This window comes from Oncorhynchus mykiss, chromosome 7 (genome assembly GCF_057628025.1).
Source record: "Oncorhynchus mykiss isolate SJ-2025 chromosome 7, ASM5762802v1, whole genome shotgun sequence".
In the NCBI taxonomy this organism is placed as follows: Eukaryota; Metazoa; Chordata; class Actinopteri; order Salmoniformes; family Salmonidae; genus Oncorhynchus; species Oncorhynchus mykiss.
Genome location: NC_143028.1, coordinates 40,553,279 through 40,570,650, shown reverse-complemented (window position 1 = coordinate 40,570,650; position 17,372 = coordinate 40,553,279). Strand labels below are relative to the sequence as shown.

General features: G+C 43.0%; 1 protein-coding gene across 29 annotated transcripts in view; it reads right to left on the bottom strand.

Annotated features, from left to right (window-relative positions):
• The window catches only part of LOC110527876 (forkhead box protein P1-B), a 205,459-nt gene that overhangs the window by 33,420 nt on the left and 154,667 nt on the right, over positions 1 to 17,372 (bottom strand). For 7 of the 29 annotated variants that reach the window (XM_036983358.2, XM_090240943.1, XM_090240959.1 and 4 more), the window contains 3 exons: positions 7,286 to 7,423; positions 6,968 to 7,054; positions 3,196 to 3,346 (listed from right to left, as the gene is read on the bottom strand). In XM_036983358.2, the coding sequence (XP_036839253.1) occupies positions 3,196 to 3,346; positions 6,968 to 7,054; positions 7,286 to 7,423 (376 nt within the window). Of the gene's footprint in view, positions 1 to 3,195; positions 3,347 to 6,967; positions 7,058 to 7,285; positions 7,424 to 15,799; positions 16,229 to 17,372 lie in introns of those variants that run through there. The other 22 variants (XM_036983357.2, XM_090240940.1, XM_036983354.2 and 19 more) reach the window with 10 other exon arrangements.

Sequence of the window (17,372 nt, the reverse complement as noted above, 5' to 3'; positions counted from 1 at the left end):
GGTTGGAAATACAGACAAGCACTTTAAAAAATGTATGTTGTTGGGACACTTGATTGATCACCGGCCTGGCAACTCAATTTTACCTCTGCAGGTAGCTCTGGCATCCAGACAGGCCGAGCTCTTCAACCTTTTCCTGTCCTTGTACCTCCGCACCCAGGTGACCATGTTCAAGCAAGCAGAAAGTTGATTTAACGTTCATAATGACATCAGTTGCAGGCCATCATCCACAGAATAAAAAATAGCCCCTATCCTCTGGGCTCTTTCAACTCTGCTGTTGCTTTCCACACAGAGCCAATACCATGGGGGGGCGGTGACACCACTATTAATTTATTGCTCCATCAGGGAGCACCTCTGGTGCACCCCTGTTTATGTTCCTGTAATCACTGGCCTAGTGATATGCACCCCTTAGGCCTAAAATATGTTACCTCCTAATGCTGTAGGAACTATTACCAATGTCGCGCTGCTGGCCAAATCAATCACTGACTGGGGGAGCGTATTACCTGCCGCTGTCCCTGATGTGCCGTTGCTGCACTAAGAGCAGCTTCATGCTTCGCCACATTCTTTGCTTTCATATTACCGACAAATTTGTCCTGTCACTGTCCCATTGCCCTCTCTTGGACAACTTAACTGATGTTCTCCAGTGATGAGAGTTCAGTCTGTTACATCGCCGCCTGGGAGGCCACAGGGCCTCAGAAAACACTTTAGCCAATCAGGGCAGGCGCAGAGAGGGGCAAGCAGCGATACATACGCACACACACACACACACAACCTGGTAGCTGCACCTGGGAGAACAGAGCGGAGCGAACATTGCCGTCTCACTCGTGCTCCACAGGTCAAGAGGAGAGGCTTTTGGGGGAAGGAGGGGAGGGCAGCGCTGGATCAAATTTATATTTATGGGAGTTATATCCTCCCCAAACACATTATTGTAATTTATAACAGATACTGTCTGACCGCTTCCAAGACTTTGAACATTAATGTCAAAAGAATTTACTGCGAGAGAAACAAATGAAGGTTCAGATAAAGAGAACAACTGATTGTCATCCAAATAGCACTCTTCAAGCTTCTACTCATTTACTTCCTTCACAGTTTGGTATTAAATGATAACTCAACGTAATTCTTCATGTCAATTTGTAATGAAAATGTCTCTATCAACAATTCCAGTACGGATCAGACAAAACAACACAAATAAAATAAACCATGTTATACATGTTACATTTTTTCCAAGTATAAAAGACACGTCTACAGGGCTGTTCAAATCCTTTTTGTGAAGTGTATAATCTCAGATCACCATGAACGCATATGTGAGAGCACAATACAATTATGATGTCGTGAGAGATTGAATTTGTCAAATAATTTGATTTTGACATCTGGATTTTGAATAAAGGGGAATAAGGCTGATCTGTCTGATCATCGCCTCAGTGTATAAAAGTCATCCTAACGCATCGCCTCAGTCCAAAAGCATTATCACCTAGGTCCAAACAGAGCAGCAAAACTCATCATTAGTGTTGCAGTGACGCTGACTACTTGCTGAATATTGTAGATGAGATCTTAGCTCCGTAGGTCTTGGCTACTGATTGCATGAAAGAGTTCATTGACGTGAGAAACAGAAAGGTCATCAATAACTTCAAACATGCAATCAGAACTTATGTAGAATAGGAAGGGAAACTCAGCCTGATGTTAAGTGTTTTAACAGCTGTCTTCCCATAGAGTTTAACCACCAACGGTTTCCAAGGGCAGCCTAACCAAGTTCCACTCAGTTCAAATATTGAAACGAACCAACTGTGCGGTAAGATTCAATTCCTCATTTCAGTTTGTATAAATAATAACAAAGAGAAACGATACCGTATTTGTACCTTAAACTGTCATCTGCCAAAATAGGCTGAACCAACAAAGAGTGTATGGTTACTGTATCCTGTTTGAGATGGCTTAGGGGTATTTGATGACACCATGCATAAGCAAAGAGTCAACAGGATGTCCAGTAACTGTTGTGCAATTCCATAAAGAACAGCAAGCTGCCATATCGTTAGGGCAATACTTTACTCACAGGGCGTGTGTTTGCCAGATATCCGACACGAGGTCATTCGTAAACGTACACTAAGAGCACATTGGCGGTCCCCGCCTGTGCCTATGGCAATCATCTGCCAGTGGATGAGTGATTCCATACAGTCCAAACAATAACATGACTGAACAAACCCTGTTTTGGTTTGCTTATTACCTAAGCTCCCCCACCCTTCCCATTTTATGGCCTTATCTTGTTATTTCAAAACTGTTTGTCTTAGTGTGGAATGAATAGTCTATGTCATGCTCCAAAACGCTATGAATGAGTCTTTGTCATAGGGCTGCTCCTTAAGAAAATATTAATAAACAAATTAAGAAATAAACTTCCTGGCTTAAAAACAAGTATTGACTCAAACCACCATACCCTTATGGGAGATTTCACAATAAGAGGTTCAGTGGCAGTTTAGTAACAATGGTTCCACTAGGTCAACACCCAGTATGATGATGCCATTCTAAGAAAAAAGGTATGAATGGAGAGTCAAGAGACAGGAGAGGGGGAACCTATACACCATGACAGTCACACGGGAGGAACACAAGGGGGGGTAGGTGGGAAACACTTCTAAAGAGAGTTGTATACTGAGAGTTGTTTTCAACATAGTTAATCAGCTTCTACCCCCAAGCCATAAGACTGCTGAGAAATTAATCAAAGGGCCACCGGACTACTTTGTTTTTACTCTGCTGCTACTCGCTGTTTGTTATCTATGCATAGTCACTTTACCCCTACCTAGATGTACAAACTACCTCAACTAACCTGTACCTCCGTACACTGACTCAGAACAGGCACCCCCAGTATATAGCCTCGTTATTGTTATGTTATTGTGTTACTTTGAATTATTATTATTATTACTTTTTTTACATTAGTTCATTTTACTTTAGTTAATATTTAATAGTAAATATATTTTTTTACTTCTTGAACTGCACTGTTGAGCTTGTAAGTAAGCATTTCACGGTAAGGTCTACACTTGTCTTCGGCACACGTGACAAATAAAGTTTGATTTGATACTGTAGTCAAGGCAGATGTAGTATAATATTTCATTGGAGTAAAGTGAGTCTAGGGTATTTTAGCATTTGTGTGTTTGTGGGGGGGACTGCGGAGGGGCAGGTGTACAGTACAGTACAGTACAGTAGAGCACTGACCCTGAGTGAGCGAGTGCAGGGGCAAGGTCGTCTGTCCAGGCTGGATGGTGAGCAGGCCTTGTCTCTGGAGGTTGAGCAGGTGCTGCTGCTGGAGCTGTTGGACCTGCATGAGCTGCTGCTGGAAGGCCAAACGCTGGGCCTGCTGCTGCTGCTGAGGAATACACACACACACACACACAGAGACACACCATCAGCAAACACACAAACAGGACATGCATGCCCCAGAGCAAACAAAAAGTACATTATTTTCATACTGTTTTGGACTGTACATATTGATTGAACACAGAAGCATGCAAATTCTAGTGTGTGTTCAAATATAGGGTAGGCATATGATCCAGTGGACAAACACATTCTGATCATATAGGGCATCCTGTATGTCTGAACAGTTGTGTGCTTTTACACACATTATGTTCTCTCAAACAGGATACAGTATGTTTGCTCACACGAAAACACACACCTTCTCTCAAACACACACACACACACACACACACACACCCACCCAATCGAACCACCACATACACACTCACACATTCAACACACTATGTAGGTTTGCCTGTGCACACTTAAGACAGGTACAGTATGCATCCCTCTCTCTTTTAATTAACGAGGAGTCAGGAGGCAAATGACAAACAATGAAACAACATAGTTAATCATTCATAATAAGAGCCACAGGATTTTAATTACACCCATTCATAATTCAGCAAACAACGTGTGACTAAATCAAAGTGTTTAATAGCCACACCAGCTAGTCTCACAACTCTCTCAGGCGCGGCACTGAGCTTGAGGAGGGGTTTCTTCCCCCCCCAGTGCAGCAAGTTGATTTGAATCATAGAGCGAGTGAAGAACATCTTGTTCATCTTACAGGACTATGACTACATATAACATTCTGGGAAAGCCAGAGACTCTTTTTCCTCGGTCTAGAAAGTGAAAGGTGTAAAGGGAGGGAGTAGAGTAGGGGAGAGAGGGAGAGAGAAAGAGAGAGAGGGAGTAGAGAGAGAGAAAGAGAGAGAGGGAGTAGAGAGAGAGAGAGAGAGAGAGAGAGTAGAGAGAGAGAGAAAGAAAAAGAGAGAAAAAGAGAGTAAAAGAGAGAAAAGAGAGAAAGAGAGAGATGTGGTATAGTGTAGGACAATAAAAAGAAGGAAATGATCTAATATCCCTAATCTTCATTGAATCAAAACAAATGGGGAGATGTTTAGATAACAGAGGAGGGGAGAGACTGGACATTTAACCCTACCATTAACCCCAGGCTCAGCTTCACCATCAAAATATGGATTATTATTCCTTAAACAACAACTGGAGATAATGATCAATCAAGACAAAGCTCACCTTGTTATTTTTTCTCTGACAGATAAGGACAGCCAAACAAAATAAGCCTGGGAGAGGGCAGGATATTAGGCTGTATATGAGTATACAAGGCCAATTGTCAAGGGGGGTGGGGGGCATTAAAAGCAACCCGGGCTGCCAAGCTGTGCACCACACCCTGTTACCAAACACAGGATACACCACTTTGTTTACGTCTCACAATTGAGCGCATACAAAAAAAAGGTCTCGGTGCAACGCTGCTGTCAGGTCACCGGCCTGCGACTCAGAAACCGCTGAAATAGCCTGATAAAATGCCCCCCCCCTGTCCTGGTCTGCCTGGCAAAGGTCTGCCGGGCTTCCTTTCCCCTCCCCTCGTCTCCCCACGCCCAGACTCTGCTCCACAGCTCAGTAAAAAGAACACACACACGCACAGTGCTGTACACTACACTGGTCTGACGTGGAGAGGCCTTCTCATTACGTTAGTCTGATCAGGATTATGTTGTGTCATATTCATGGACTACCACTTAAGCATGGGCTAGGTGAGAGGGTGTATTCATGAACACCTATTTCTATGGTTTATGCTCTAAACTATACGGAGCATATTTGATGAAGAGCTCACTGAGGTTTCAGTGTAATTAATTAGTGATTCAGCTGGCGTGTGATTCTTCCCATCTTCCCCTTTTTGTTTGTTTTTTATGGTGTTCCTTTTTCAGTACAGTGTAAGAAGTTTCTCGTGTCTTCAATAGGACTCTTCTCTGCACTGTAGCTCCCGTCTGTCTGACAGCATAAGACAAAGGTGCTAATGGTACTACGGGGGCGGGAGTTCACAGAGAACAATGTCTTTCATCAGTGCCCTAAATAAATATAGGGTGGCTTTTAAAAATGGGAGAAATTAAATGAATTTAACTTGCGCCCCATCAGATTTCTTTCTTGTGGTCTCATCAGCTGACAGCAGCTCCTGTGCTCTCCCAGCATGCAGACACATTAAAACCCCCAGCTCAATAGACCAAATAAGAGGTTAACAAGAAGTGGCACGAGGGAGAGAAAAATACAGGCCCTGACAATTGATACAGAGTGGCAGTGGCAGCTCTTTATTGTCAAGCTTCAAATATAAAGTTAAAGATCTTTGAAAAACTAAATTTTGATGTCTTTAAAATAAAAGAGGCACAAAGCAACAACAGGGGGTTATTGTCTGCTAGCCACGGGGGAGTCGAGGCGCAATTCTTATTCTGTGTTTTGATGGCTGCAGCAGCTAGAAATGCGATTGGTGAGGGGGGGGGGGGGGGGGGTACACATTGGAGAGCAGAAGGAGAGCCTCTCGAGGCTGCATCCATTTCCTGTGATCATACATAACATGCTTCAAAAGTTTAAAAAAACATTATTTTTTTTAGGCTCCTTTCAGCTGATCAATTGCACCTCCTTCTGACTAGCACCCCCTCCCTCTCCACCCCCCCAGTTTGAGTCATGTGTACATCAGATGCGACTTGGTGACAGGCCCTATCTGAGGCCGAGGAGCTCTGCTGTCACGTTGATTTATGGGAGCATCACACCACAACTTGTCCAAACTGAAGCCTGCAGTTCATTAATTAGAGAGCTGGGACTTTGAAGTCGGTAGCTCAGACAGTGTGTGTGTGTGTGTGTGTGAGAGCGTGTGTGTGAGAGCGTGTGCGTTTGTTCATTCACGTTTGCGCGCAAGCGTGCGTGTGTTTTTGATATTTGGCTTAATTTAGATCCTTTTTCCTTACCCTCCCCAAACGTGTCTCTCAGACGGGAAGAGAGAGAAAATTCCTTGATTGTCTTTGAATTTCTTTTGACCGCACAATAATCATTCTTTTGTCCAGAGTGATGCCTGTATCCGCGAGTCATTAACACGCATTGAGCCACCGCTGATGAGCCAGGGGGGAAAAAGAGAGCGCGGGCAACAAGGCTGGGAGCGGTTCTCTGCACTGATATCACACAATTACCTGCACTCTCTCCCATCGCTGTTTCCATGCTAATTACCAAGGAAGCTTTTCCGATTTATAGGCCCTTTCTTTTCCCCTTCCTTTTGATTATTGGCTACAAGGGGGCTCATATGAAGGGCAAACTTTATTGTAGGACACTTGTTTACTCGAGAGAAAATAAGAAAATAAAAAAACTGCACAAACATTACTTTCACTGCCTGAGCAGCAATATGAGCCCCAGTCCCTGGAAGGAGAGGAATCATCACTATTCTTAGTTCATAAAGTTATTACTGGTATTGACCCAGAGAGCCTGACATGCTAATCAGAAGCACGAGTGATTCTTTTTGCTCTATTTCTTCTTCTGCTTAAAAACCACAGCCTCTGAACAAATGGCGAGAGGGAGAGAGCAAATGCCTTCCGTGCGCTGCACTTTTCTGAGGCTCTTACTGCCGGGGCACCATGTGAGTTGAGTAAGGCGGCGGCATGCGGTGGTGCTGATGGTGATGATGTCCGCGTAGTGAGCCTACCTCTTTACTCTGCGTGCCCGCATGCTGCTGCTGGAGGAGCTGGAGGTGGAGCTGTTCCTGCTGCTTCTTGTAGAACTCTTGGAGTTGCTGCTGAAAAAGACATGGGAGCTACGTCTGAGTGAGAGCTCGCCAACCAATCAAACCATCAGGCCCACTGCTAAACTCAGCAGTTGGCCCGTGGGATACTTGATACAGTCTCATGTTCAGAGGGAATGCTAGCGCCCTGTCAATCTTTCCCTTTTATATTGGTAGTTGGTGTGGGGATGTTGATGTGTTCTATGTACTGTGTGTGTGTGTGTGTGTGTCCTATGCGTTCACCTGTTGTAACATGAGTGCCTGCTGCTGTTGCAGGAGCACCTGGAGCTGCTGAGGGCTCAGCACCTGCTGCTGGAGGATCTGCTGCATCCGCTGGGGAGTTATTACCTGGGGTGTCATCATAGCCACTGAGACTGGAACCTATAAGAGATACACAGAGGAGACATTAAGGACAGATCAGTCACTAACCTGGTCTATGAGAGAGACAGTGGTACAGCAAAAGACAGACATGGCCAGGACACATGCTTTATAGGATTAGATGACCACAGCAAAGAAAGGGAACTGGAGGACAAGCTTGTCACTAGTTAACACAGCCACAAAGTCAAAATGATGTCTAAACCCCGCCTATTGCTACAATTTCTATTCTTAAATACTGCGAACCTTATGCCTAAGCATAAACGTAAATTAAATGTTCTCAATTTTATGATATAGCCATTTTGACTTTGTGGCTATGGTAACTAGGGACAACCAGCAGAGATGGTAAAGACTACAGCAGGTCAACCAGACTAATTGTCAGGGGCTAGACACACTGCAACAGCTACTCAAAAGAGACAGCTAAGGATAGCCCAGCCTCTCAACCCCTCTGGTCTGTACTGGATAAATCACCAGGAGTGTCATCGCAGCTAGAGACGCTACACCCCCAGAGCTGTAATGACACGAGACAGCCAGGCCTGCAGTAAGCCTGTGGAGAATCTACTACAGGCTCCGACCTTGAGCAACAACAGCTCTCTCCAGAAACACACACCTAGCACACAAGGCTGTCCCAACGTTTGATTGCTTCTGTTTTGATGCTTTCTCAAGCTGATCATTTGAGGTGATCTGCAAACAGCAGAACATGCAAAGATAGGCCACCCACTGTAGGCTACAATACATATCTTTGTACACATGAGAGCATTTCATTAGAATATTGTCAACAGCAATTTATCTAACGTACAAATAAAATGCTGGCACTGTGCCTCGAGGAGGGCTCACTCTGACACAGGCCCTTAACTAACTCCAACAAAAAGGTGTGAGTGGATGACTCTTCAAAACAAGTGATTTGTTATGACAATGAGTGAGCCCCACAGTTGTCAGGCTGCCTTAATTGCTCCGGCGGCATTGTGACTTCCCAGAGTGTCTGGATGCTGCCACTCATTGCTATGATGTGCGATACCATTAAAAGCCCCTTTCGCTGACATTTTAGTGACAAACAGCTACCGAGATATATTTGATAGCGTCTCACATTTGCAACTGTTAACATGCCGCGCGGTGTGTGTGTGTGCGTGTGCGTGTGTGTGTGTGTGTGCGTGATTGTGTGGTAAAACTGTGCTCTGCGTCTCTGAGGCTAATGTCGCCCGGCTGATAGAGCGGACATTAGGGGTGACAGTCTGTCTTCGCCAAGGTTACCCAAATTGTACCGCGTCCTCATTGCTAATGACGGCCCTTTGAATTTTTCATGCATCTCTGAATGTAACGTAGCTGTTTAGAATCTATCTAGCAGGTGGGGTGTTCTCTGACACCTGCTGCATGCATATCACCGTATTCCTTTTCCAAATTGGAACATAAAACAAAACCAAAACGGGTCATAATGAGCAGCTTGTACTCCCACGGCGCTGGAAAGGGCAATAGTGTTAAACAGGACGCTGTGGCGCTGACGCTGATGCTCTCTGTAAACTTCATCGAGGAGGTGCTCCGCGCTGCGTTACGCGATTAGAGTCGTTTGGTCCTCCTGTAGGGGAAACTCGAGGAGGTTTTGCTCCACCCAAGACCCAAAGCACTTAACATCTCTCATTCTCAATGCGAATCGGTGAGAGGATGAAAATCCAATATTAATTCCTCCCGTATTACGTCTTAATATGCAGTTCGGCTTGACTTTTTCATATGACTTGTCCTGTCATTTGCATAGCCACGGCTCCCGTTCCTAATTTCACAGTCATTATACACTGATGTCCTTTTTTCTCAGCATCACTAATTTTGATGAACTATTTTGAAGGTCAACCAGGCAGCGTGTCTCGCTACAGTATAAGCCCTCTACGTGATGCGATAGATATAGGCCTGCCGTAAAAAAAAAAAAGCCTCAGCACCACTGACAATTACCTCACACACCAAGGATAAATAATAATGGCTCTTCTTTGATGTTTTATATTAAATTACATGAGGGAAACGATCTACTTTAGATTTGACATGCTCTACTTTACGGGCAGTAAACGTAGCCAGGGTTATTTTCACATGTATTTAACCATTTTTATTATGCATCTTCAATAGTACATGTTTTATAGAGTCTAACATAGAGATCCAGTGTAGAGAAATAGAATTAACACAATACTTTAAACACTTTCACACTTAACTGACAATTCCATTACAAATTGCATTGGAATTTCATTCAATTAATTTCATTTACATTTAAAAAAAAAAAAATTTACACCTTGAGCAGCACATCCTCTGGTTCAGGAAGCTTCACACCTCTCCCTGTCATGATTGCGGGGTCTGGTTCACTGTAACTACTGCTAGACACCCAGAGACGGCAGGCAGAGCCCCGGCAAGAGGCTATTACAGCTAACATTTTATTACCCATTACTACTGAGGTCATTAGCAGCGAGAGGGATTGTACGGTTCTTAACCTATTGATCATTGTAACTACTACCATTTAATCCTGTGTTGAATGAGTGAAAATCTGCCTAAGACAGGCGGCTATTGAGGGGAAGGGCGGGAGGGAGCACTTTAAGTGAAAAATATGGCCCTGGTTGGTGTATCATGCCTATTTAACACAAACACAGGACGCCAGTCTCCATTTAGAACACTCTCCATATGGCACACTCCCTTATCTCTGGTTAACATCAGGACTCCAGATGATTCAAAGAAATATATGTACATATAAAGAGAGTCTGAGGGACAATTCTCTGTCGGTCTGGTTAATTCAAAGAGGATAGGAGGGTTTATAGGAGAGTTTCTTTGAGCAGCTACTTGAACACCAATATGCGGGTGTGAAAAAGAGGACATTCTGGGCATGCCAGAAATAGATTACGTTTATGGATTTCAGTAAGGTGTGGCGCTTTGCAGGTGCCTCGCCTACATAAACATTCAAGCCTGGAGCATTCTCACACAGCTGCAGAGTGACTGTAGGCAACACACCAGTGCAGGCCTGCTGGCCAACACACACACACACACACACACAAAAACTGAAACATGTACACAAAGGCAATTAAAGTCCATATAGCTTGTGAACTCACACATATAGTTAAACATGCAGTCCGGAATCTTTAGCACAACAAATTCGTAACATTGTACAAATTGGATTCATAACATATCACATGAATTGCCCCTCCAAAAAAGATGTGATTTATTGGTAGGACGTAACATGTCATAGGGAATAGATGACACAGAACACAATTGAAAGGCATAGTACACAGGGACCAATCATGAGCACCACCTTTCCATTGAATGGCTGAAATTATACAAAAGTTCTGGAGCATCACTTTATACAATATGTAACTACAATGATGTTAATAAAAAAATACTAAGACTATTTTTAATCCGGTAAAAAAAAAAAAAAAATGTTATTTCCTGCTTTCAAAGATGCAAACTGTGACAGTTTAAATTGTCCCATGTGCCACTGTCCAATGCAAACACAGCAGTAATACGGCTCCCTTACGTCTCTGTCATTATTATCATGACAGTAACTTACAACAGGTTAGCCACATTTCTAAAATATAATCCATTTACAAAAATGCTTCTGAAACTACGCAGTTTTAGTTGCCTAAGGGAGGAGGTCAGTGTAGCAGGCAGCGTCTGACGCCGTGCTGCCTGGAGAACAGAGCAGGAGCGTGTTCAGAGTGAAGGGAAGGCACAGCACAGAGTGATGGGAGCCTATGCTCTGGTTAAGACTGCCTCCTTCAAAAGACACTAAGCCAACTTCTCTTTGTGCGCCGCCGTCGAGAACAAGCACGGAAATGATATTCTAATGAGGAAATATTGGCCACACATCTGACGATGTCGGAAATTCACTGCTTCACACTTAATGAAGACCCTCTCCAACCAGCGTTATCCCCAGAAGGCAAAGGTCAAAGTGTGGTGAGAGAGAGAGAGAGCGAGAGAGAGCGAGAGAGCGAGAGAGAGAGAGAGAGAAGCAGATCCAGGCATAAGGCTAGCCACCCTCCCCCTCCTGGTGATACAGGGGCAATTAAGGAGAATAGAAAGAGGAAAAAGAGGCCAACTTCAATGAGACCATGGCTGATATTAAACTGGCCATGAAGGAACAGGTTAGACGAAAAGGAGAAAAAAAAATCTAACTTTTATATCTTGCTCCCTGGTGTCGTCTTGTTTTGTAAGGACATCAAATAGAATGTAGAAGTAGAAAATAACAAGCCCTTGAGAAATCATAGAACCCAGCCTGTTTGATGCTGTTGGTTTACCTTGTCCTGAGACATTGTAAAAGTAACGGCGCTCCGTCTTGAATAGCATATAATCTCGAGCGTGAAAATGTCTCTGAAATGAGGATTTCATTGCATTGAAGTGATGCATGAACATAATTAGTCCACGACAAGATCGGAATGACACGTTTTTTCATGACTCATTTAGGTTTATTGAAATATTGAAGGTGGGTAGCGGTATGGAGAATATGTCAAGCACATTTTCTCTGCTGGGAAAAAGGGTCAATGAAAGAATATCTGTTTCTTACATTGTATTTTTGGTGTATTTTTGTTTGTGTGTATTACTATTATCTATCTATATATATATATATATATATATATGTATATAAATATATATTTTTTTATTATTAAACAATAACCAATGTATGAAGTCCCAGACTACATGCATGATGATGAACCCAAGGCAATAGAGCTACCCATCCTGGTTCAGTTAAGACCTACCTAATTCTTCTCTGTCATCCAAATTCAAGCTGCTTTAAAAAATGTTTACAGTTCAGATAAACAGGATAATCACAGTCACATATTCTCCCCATTTGCTATTTCTATTCTGCGAGGGGATCGAAACGATACGCAGCAACTGTAAAAACAAAACTCAAGATTGCATTTTAATTCACTTTTAAACCACAAACAAACACGTTTTCGGCAAAGCTGGGCCAGCGTTCCGTAAAACAAACAAACGATACAGAGAAGTGAGCGAGCCTCTCACCCCGACTATAACAGCTGAGCTGCGTGGTGTCGGCTCTTTCCCACACTCAGGGAGGCCTCCACTGCAGGTGCCCACTGCTGAGCACAGAGCAGAGGGCATGGTTCCCACCCTGACACACACACTATACACTGTCTTAGGAATTGAGAGGAACAGAGAGTATGCGTAATGTCTCTGCTATTCAAACAGTCATCACACAGCTAAATATGATCACCGGGGGCCATCTCCTGTAGTTGGCTGTAGTAAGAGTATATTACTTAATTAGAGGATGATTTCTTTCAGTGTATTCATGTTCCACTGTATTCACTGATAGAGATACATCTGTAGTGCACAAAAATGATGTGCACTAAAATGATGTGATATAACACAAATTATGACACTACACCTGTGTACAATTATGCAAGTTATGCTTTGAAGTGAGTGACTTCTAAACAAAAAATTCTAAACACTGAAATCCAGCAAAGTTTATCACAAAACGTATTCATTTTTTAAATGAGGGTTCCAGTTTCCATTTTCACTGATAACATCTCACACGTTCTGACATTTTTAGCCACACCCCCATATGTAGATTTTCAGGCACTTACCAGGCAAGTTTGAGACAAGTTACAAAAATAAAATATGCCATGACAACTCTACTGCCTACAAAAGCACCATTCACCATCCCATTCACCTTGTCGTAGACCTGGCGCGTGTGTCCCCACCCAACACCCGAACCCCCTCTTCTGCTCTCTTCCTGCGTCCCTCTCTGTGCGTGATTTATGGTTTACCAGCTCAGCACCGTTACGCAACACTGCGTGCCTTCAGATGCATTATTTGAGTCAGTTGAGATTTAATTAAGATCACAGCCTTTAAAATCCCCTTCAAATGAAAATTTACCCAAAGACAATGCCTGACATCCTCATGCAGATTGTTTCCATACTCTGCACACCAGCAACGCAAACCTAATCCTTGTTTCCATGGCGGCAGACAAGGGGCCACAAATTGTGCTGCTTTTTTTTTATTTTTTACGCCGGCTTGTGTTGTCGTCTTTTGTGAGTCAGAAAAAACATGTGGCCAATTAATAATAATAAAAGGGGAGAAGTCAGCAGCTGGCTTACAGTATGTGTGAAAGCCTTCCAGAGATAAATCGAGATCCAACACGTATGCCTCTGCTTATATCTGGGTACTGCCTACTGAATTATTCCACGACTACATTGACAAATAAAGCATTTATTTATTTTTTCTTTGAGGAGCCCAGCAGCAATCAACACAGTGTCACATAATACGTTCTAGTCGAGCAGGACAATTGGCAAATATAGGCTAGTTATACTTTTCTTGATACCCATCACTGTCTATACACCATACAAGTCCCACTGTTAACTGACTATCTCTACCCATGAAATGCATAACATCTTGACTTCATTCGTCTCTCTGAAATAGAGGCACGCTTTGAACGAGCGTGCTGAGCAGTAATGCACCTTGAAACTGAACAAAAGCTCTTTTCAAGTCAAAACGTTCCTCAATCCAGTCAGCGGCAACAGCAGAGAGCAGCTGGTGGTTTTCTATATCACCGCTAAACTATTCCCCCTCGCTCACTTCACACTGCAAAGCAGTGGCCAGTCCTGTAAAGGATATCCCAGAGCGCTGTGGGCTCTCGCTGGCCCTGTCCCCCCCTCTCTGGGTACAGGGTAATATCTGGTTGCCTACAGTATGTCATGGTTTAGAAATGACAGGTGCTGGCAGCCTCTCGCCTTGACAGACCACTGGACAAATAACGGCCCTGCCTGAAAGAGCTAATGCACTACTAATGAACAATAAATCAACTTTGATTACAAACTGTCAACCTAATCAGCTCGCACTCCAGCTCTCCCAAAATGCAGCCCCAGCCCGGCCGGTGCAGCTGCACAGCATTACGGTGCACACTGGCTGTTTAGACTTCACTTTCCTCACATCTAATGTGTACCTCCATCGGCCCCTCTCTGCCAGACACCTTCAGCCACTCTGCACTCTACCACCATGACACACGATGCTGCTGAAAACTCCCTCCCAACGCCAGGGCTCCTCAGACACAGTCTGGTGCTCAGTACAAACATGGCAGAGGGTGTAGAGGGTGAAAACACTAGCCTTAAAAGTGAGGAAAATGGGGTCTTTTCAAAGCATGCATTAATATATTAATTGAAAATGTCATTTTGGAAGACTCTGGAGGCTCTCACATCATTAAAAGTTAAACCAGCACCACAAAGTCAATAACTGTCTTCAGTCTAATACCTAAGGGGTGTTTTGTGGGGTTCAAATGTACCACCAGGGAAATAGGGGGAAGTTGGTTCAACTTCACCACTCATTTCTATTCCCCACCCCCTATACAACACACACGCGTGGGCACACGCACACAAAAAACTTTTCAGGAAAACTGTCGCTGCTGACATTTACAATGATTGAGTCGGGCTAAAATGGTTACGTAGTGACGACGTCAAATGTAGAGTTATGCCTCCCTCTCCCTTAATTTCAAGTGACAGAGTGAGGAGAGGATCAACCCCCCCCCCCCACCCCCATCACCTCACTGCCTCCCTCACTTGACAGGAACACTGTCGATAGCCCGGAGAGAGAGCCAAGTCTGAGCGGCACACACACACACACAGCTCACAAACACACACTGCTCAAAAAACACACACAAAAACTGTGAATATCTCATGTAACACTTTTACACTAAACAACAACAGCAAGCGCTAGTGAAGCTGAGGGCTACATGTACCTACTACACACAGATGTATAATTTACTAAATACTAATATGTGATAAACAACTTCAAGTCTAAAATAGAAACATGCCACACTGCTTTTCCTAGAACTTTCCATATTTCAACAACACATACTGAAGTACCAGATCCTGACTTTCAGGTTAGTACAGCGTCAGGACTGTAAACAAAACCAACACAACTGGGATATTTACTACAGAATACAGTATCTAAACTGGCATAGGAGCAACTTCATGTGAAGTGAAAGTTAATGTAAAGCGTTTACATGAAGTTAAGTGTAACTAAATACGCAAACAAATAAACCAAACACCTAAACGTTTCATTTGTTGAAGCACATTTCAGCAAAAGGAAAATCTCGATCTCTGAATGACATCAGCAACTAACAGCAGGTAAACACATATCTTTAAAAACACAGCTTCTCCCCACAAATCACACATGCCTGTAGTGTAACAGCCTTCGGGGCAAGCCTGTACTCTGTCCCTACCTACGGAACACACTAAAACCTGGATCTGTTCTCCCCTTAAACAAACTGCATGATAAAATGAACCAATTACAATGATAGAACAACAACAGATAGACAAAAGCCCTCTTTTCTTTTCCCTGGACAAATTAAATTGTCAAGTTTTACACAAGAAAGCTGGCAAAATTGCAGAATCAATCATATTGACAAACCTGACAAACTCCATTTAGCTGGCAGGGTAAACAGAGAGCTGGGCCGTGCAGTGTGGAGTGGAGCGGAGAGGAGCACGATGGAGAGAGAGAGAATGAGAGGCAGGAAGGCAGGCAAAGAGGCAGGCGGACACTGCTGTGCTGTGTCGTCTCCAGCCTTCCTCGGGATACAGACAGATTGCACGCACAAGGTTGCTCCCTGGCTGACAAGATAAAAAACTATCCAATCAACCACGCCCTTCTCCACCAATCACAACCAGCCCCCTAAACATAATCAATTCAAATGGCCTACACAATAGGGAGCCTAAGGCCGAGCTGCAGGTGAAACCATGCCTTTGTGTGGGGCCCCTTTAAAAAAAAAAAAAAAGCCACAGTTGACGGCTGTTAACCCTTTGACCCATGCTGAAACTCCGGCCGCGCTATTGAAACAATGGACGTCTAAAGAAAAGAGGCCCTTTAATTAAACAACAGATAAGTAAACACAGCTGAAAGAAAGAATCTAGCCTGCTTTGAGACGCTTTATTGTTCTGGTAAATGGAATTGTTTACAGCACCAGGACAAAGAGACAAACTCATTTTATATTCTGACAACAACAAACAGCCAACAAACAATTGAGATGCTTTGTTGTTTATTTTTTAAATATTTTTTTTTTGTGTGGACAATACCATACACAAACATTTCAGTCTAAAATAAATGCTTTTTATTGTAAATGTGTTGTTTGTTGAATATTTTTGTTTAGTTTTTTTAAAAGTTTGTGTGTACTTAGTAAGAAATTGACCCTGTCACCACTTTCTTTTTCCAGGGGATTTAAAAAAAATTGTTGCCCTTTGTGTCTAAATTGTAAACGTAAGCAATAAACTCGATGTGCTCTTTGATGACACTACAAACTACTAAAACCACTTGTCCTAATACTTCACTACACAACAGATGGTACTACCTTTGGTAGTATCACTACTACTTAATCATGATACGAAGAATTAGCTGTCATAATATCATCACATGGTTAAACACCCATGTGAACCTAGTATATAAAAGATGAAACAGGTGAACAGGACTCTGCCCCCTACTGGATATGTATGAACTGCACAGGCGAGAGATAATAGAATTTGAAAACGTGTCTACATGTATTTTTCCTGGTTTTGAAATAATGATATTTAAACCGTGATAAACATGTCTGTATTGTCTGATAATACACTTAATCAATTCAAGCCTGTTTCAGATGAGCCATAACTATGGAATACTTCAGACATGAAAATAATCCTCTAAAATCAGGATTAACACGTAACTCAACTAATTACCGTGTCAATAAAGCACAAAAAAGAAAAACATGGCCATAACAAAACTGCTCATATCAACGTCTATAAAAGTTTGTCTAAGGATGAATGCTGATGGAATACATTCCAGTCCACAAATACACTGGTAAACCAAACACAGCCCGTACTCAACAACCCACTGCCCTCATCTGCTAATAACTAACAAGCTTTGCTAAGACAGGTGACCTATATAAATTATTGACTGTGAAACCTCAAGTGTCAAAAGTGACAATTCCAATACATATCTTAGTGAATAATTAAGT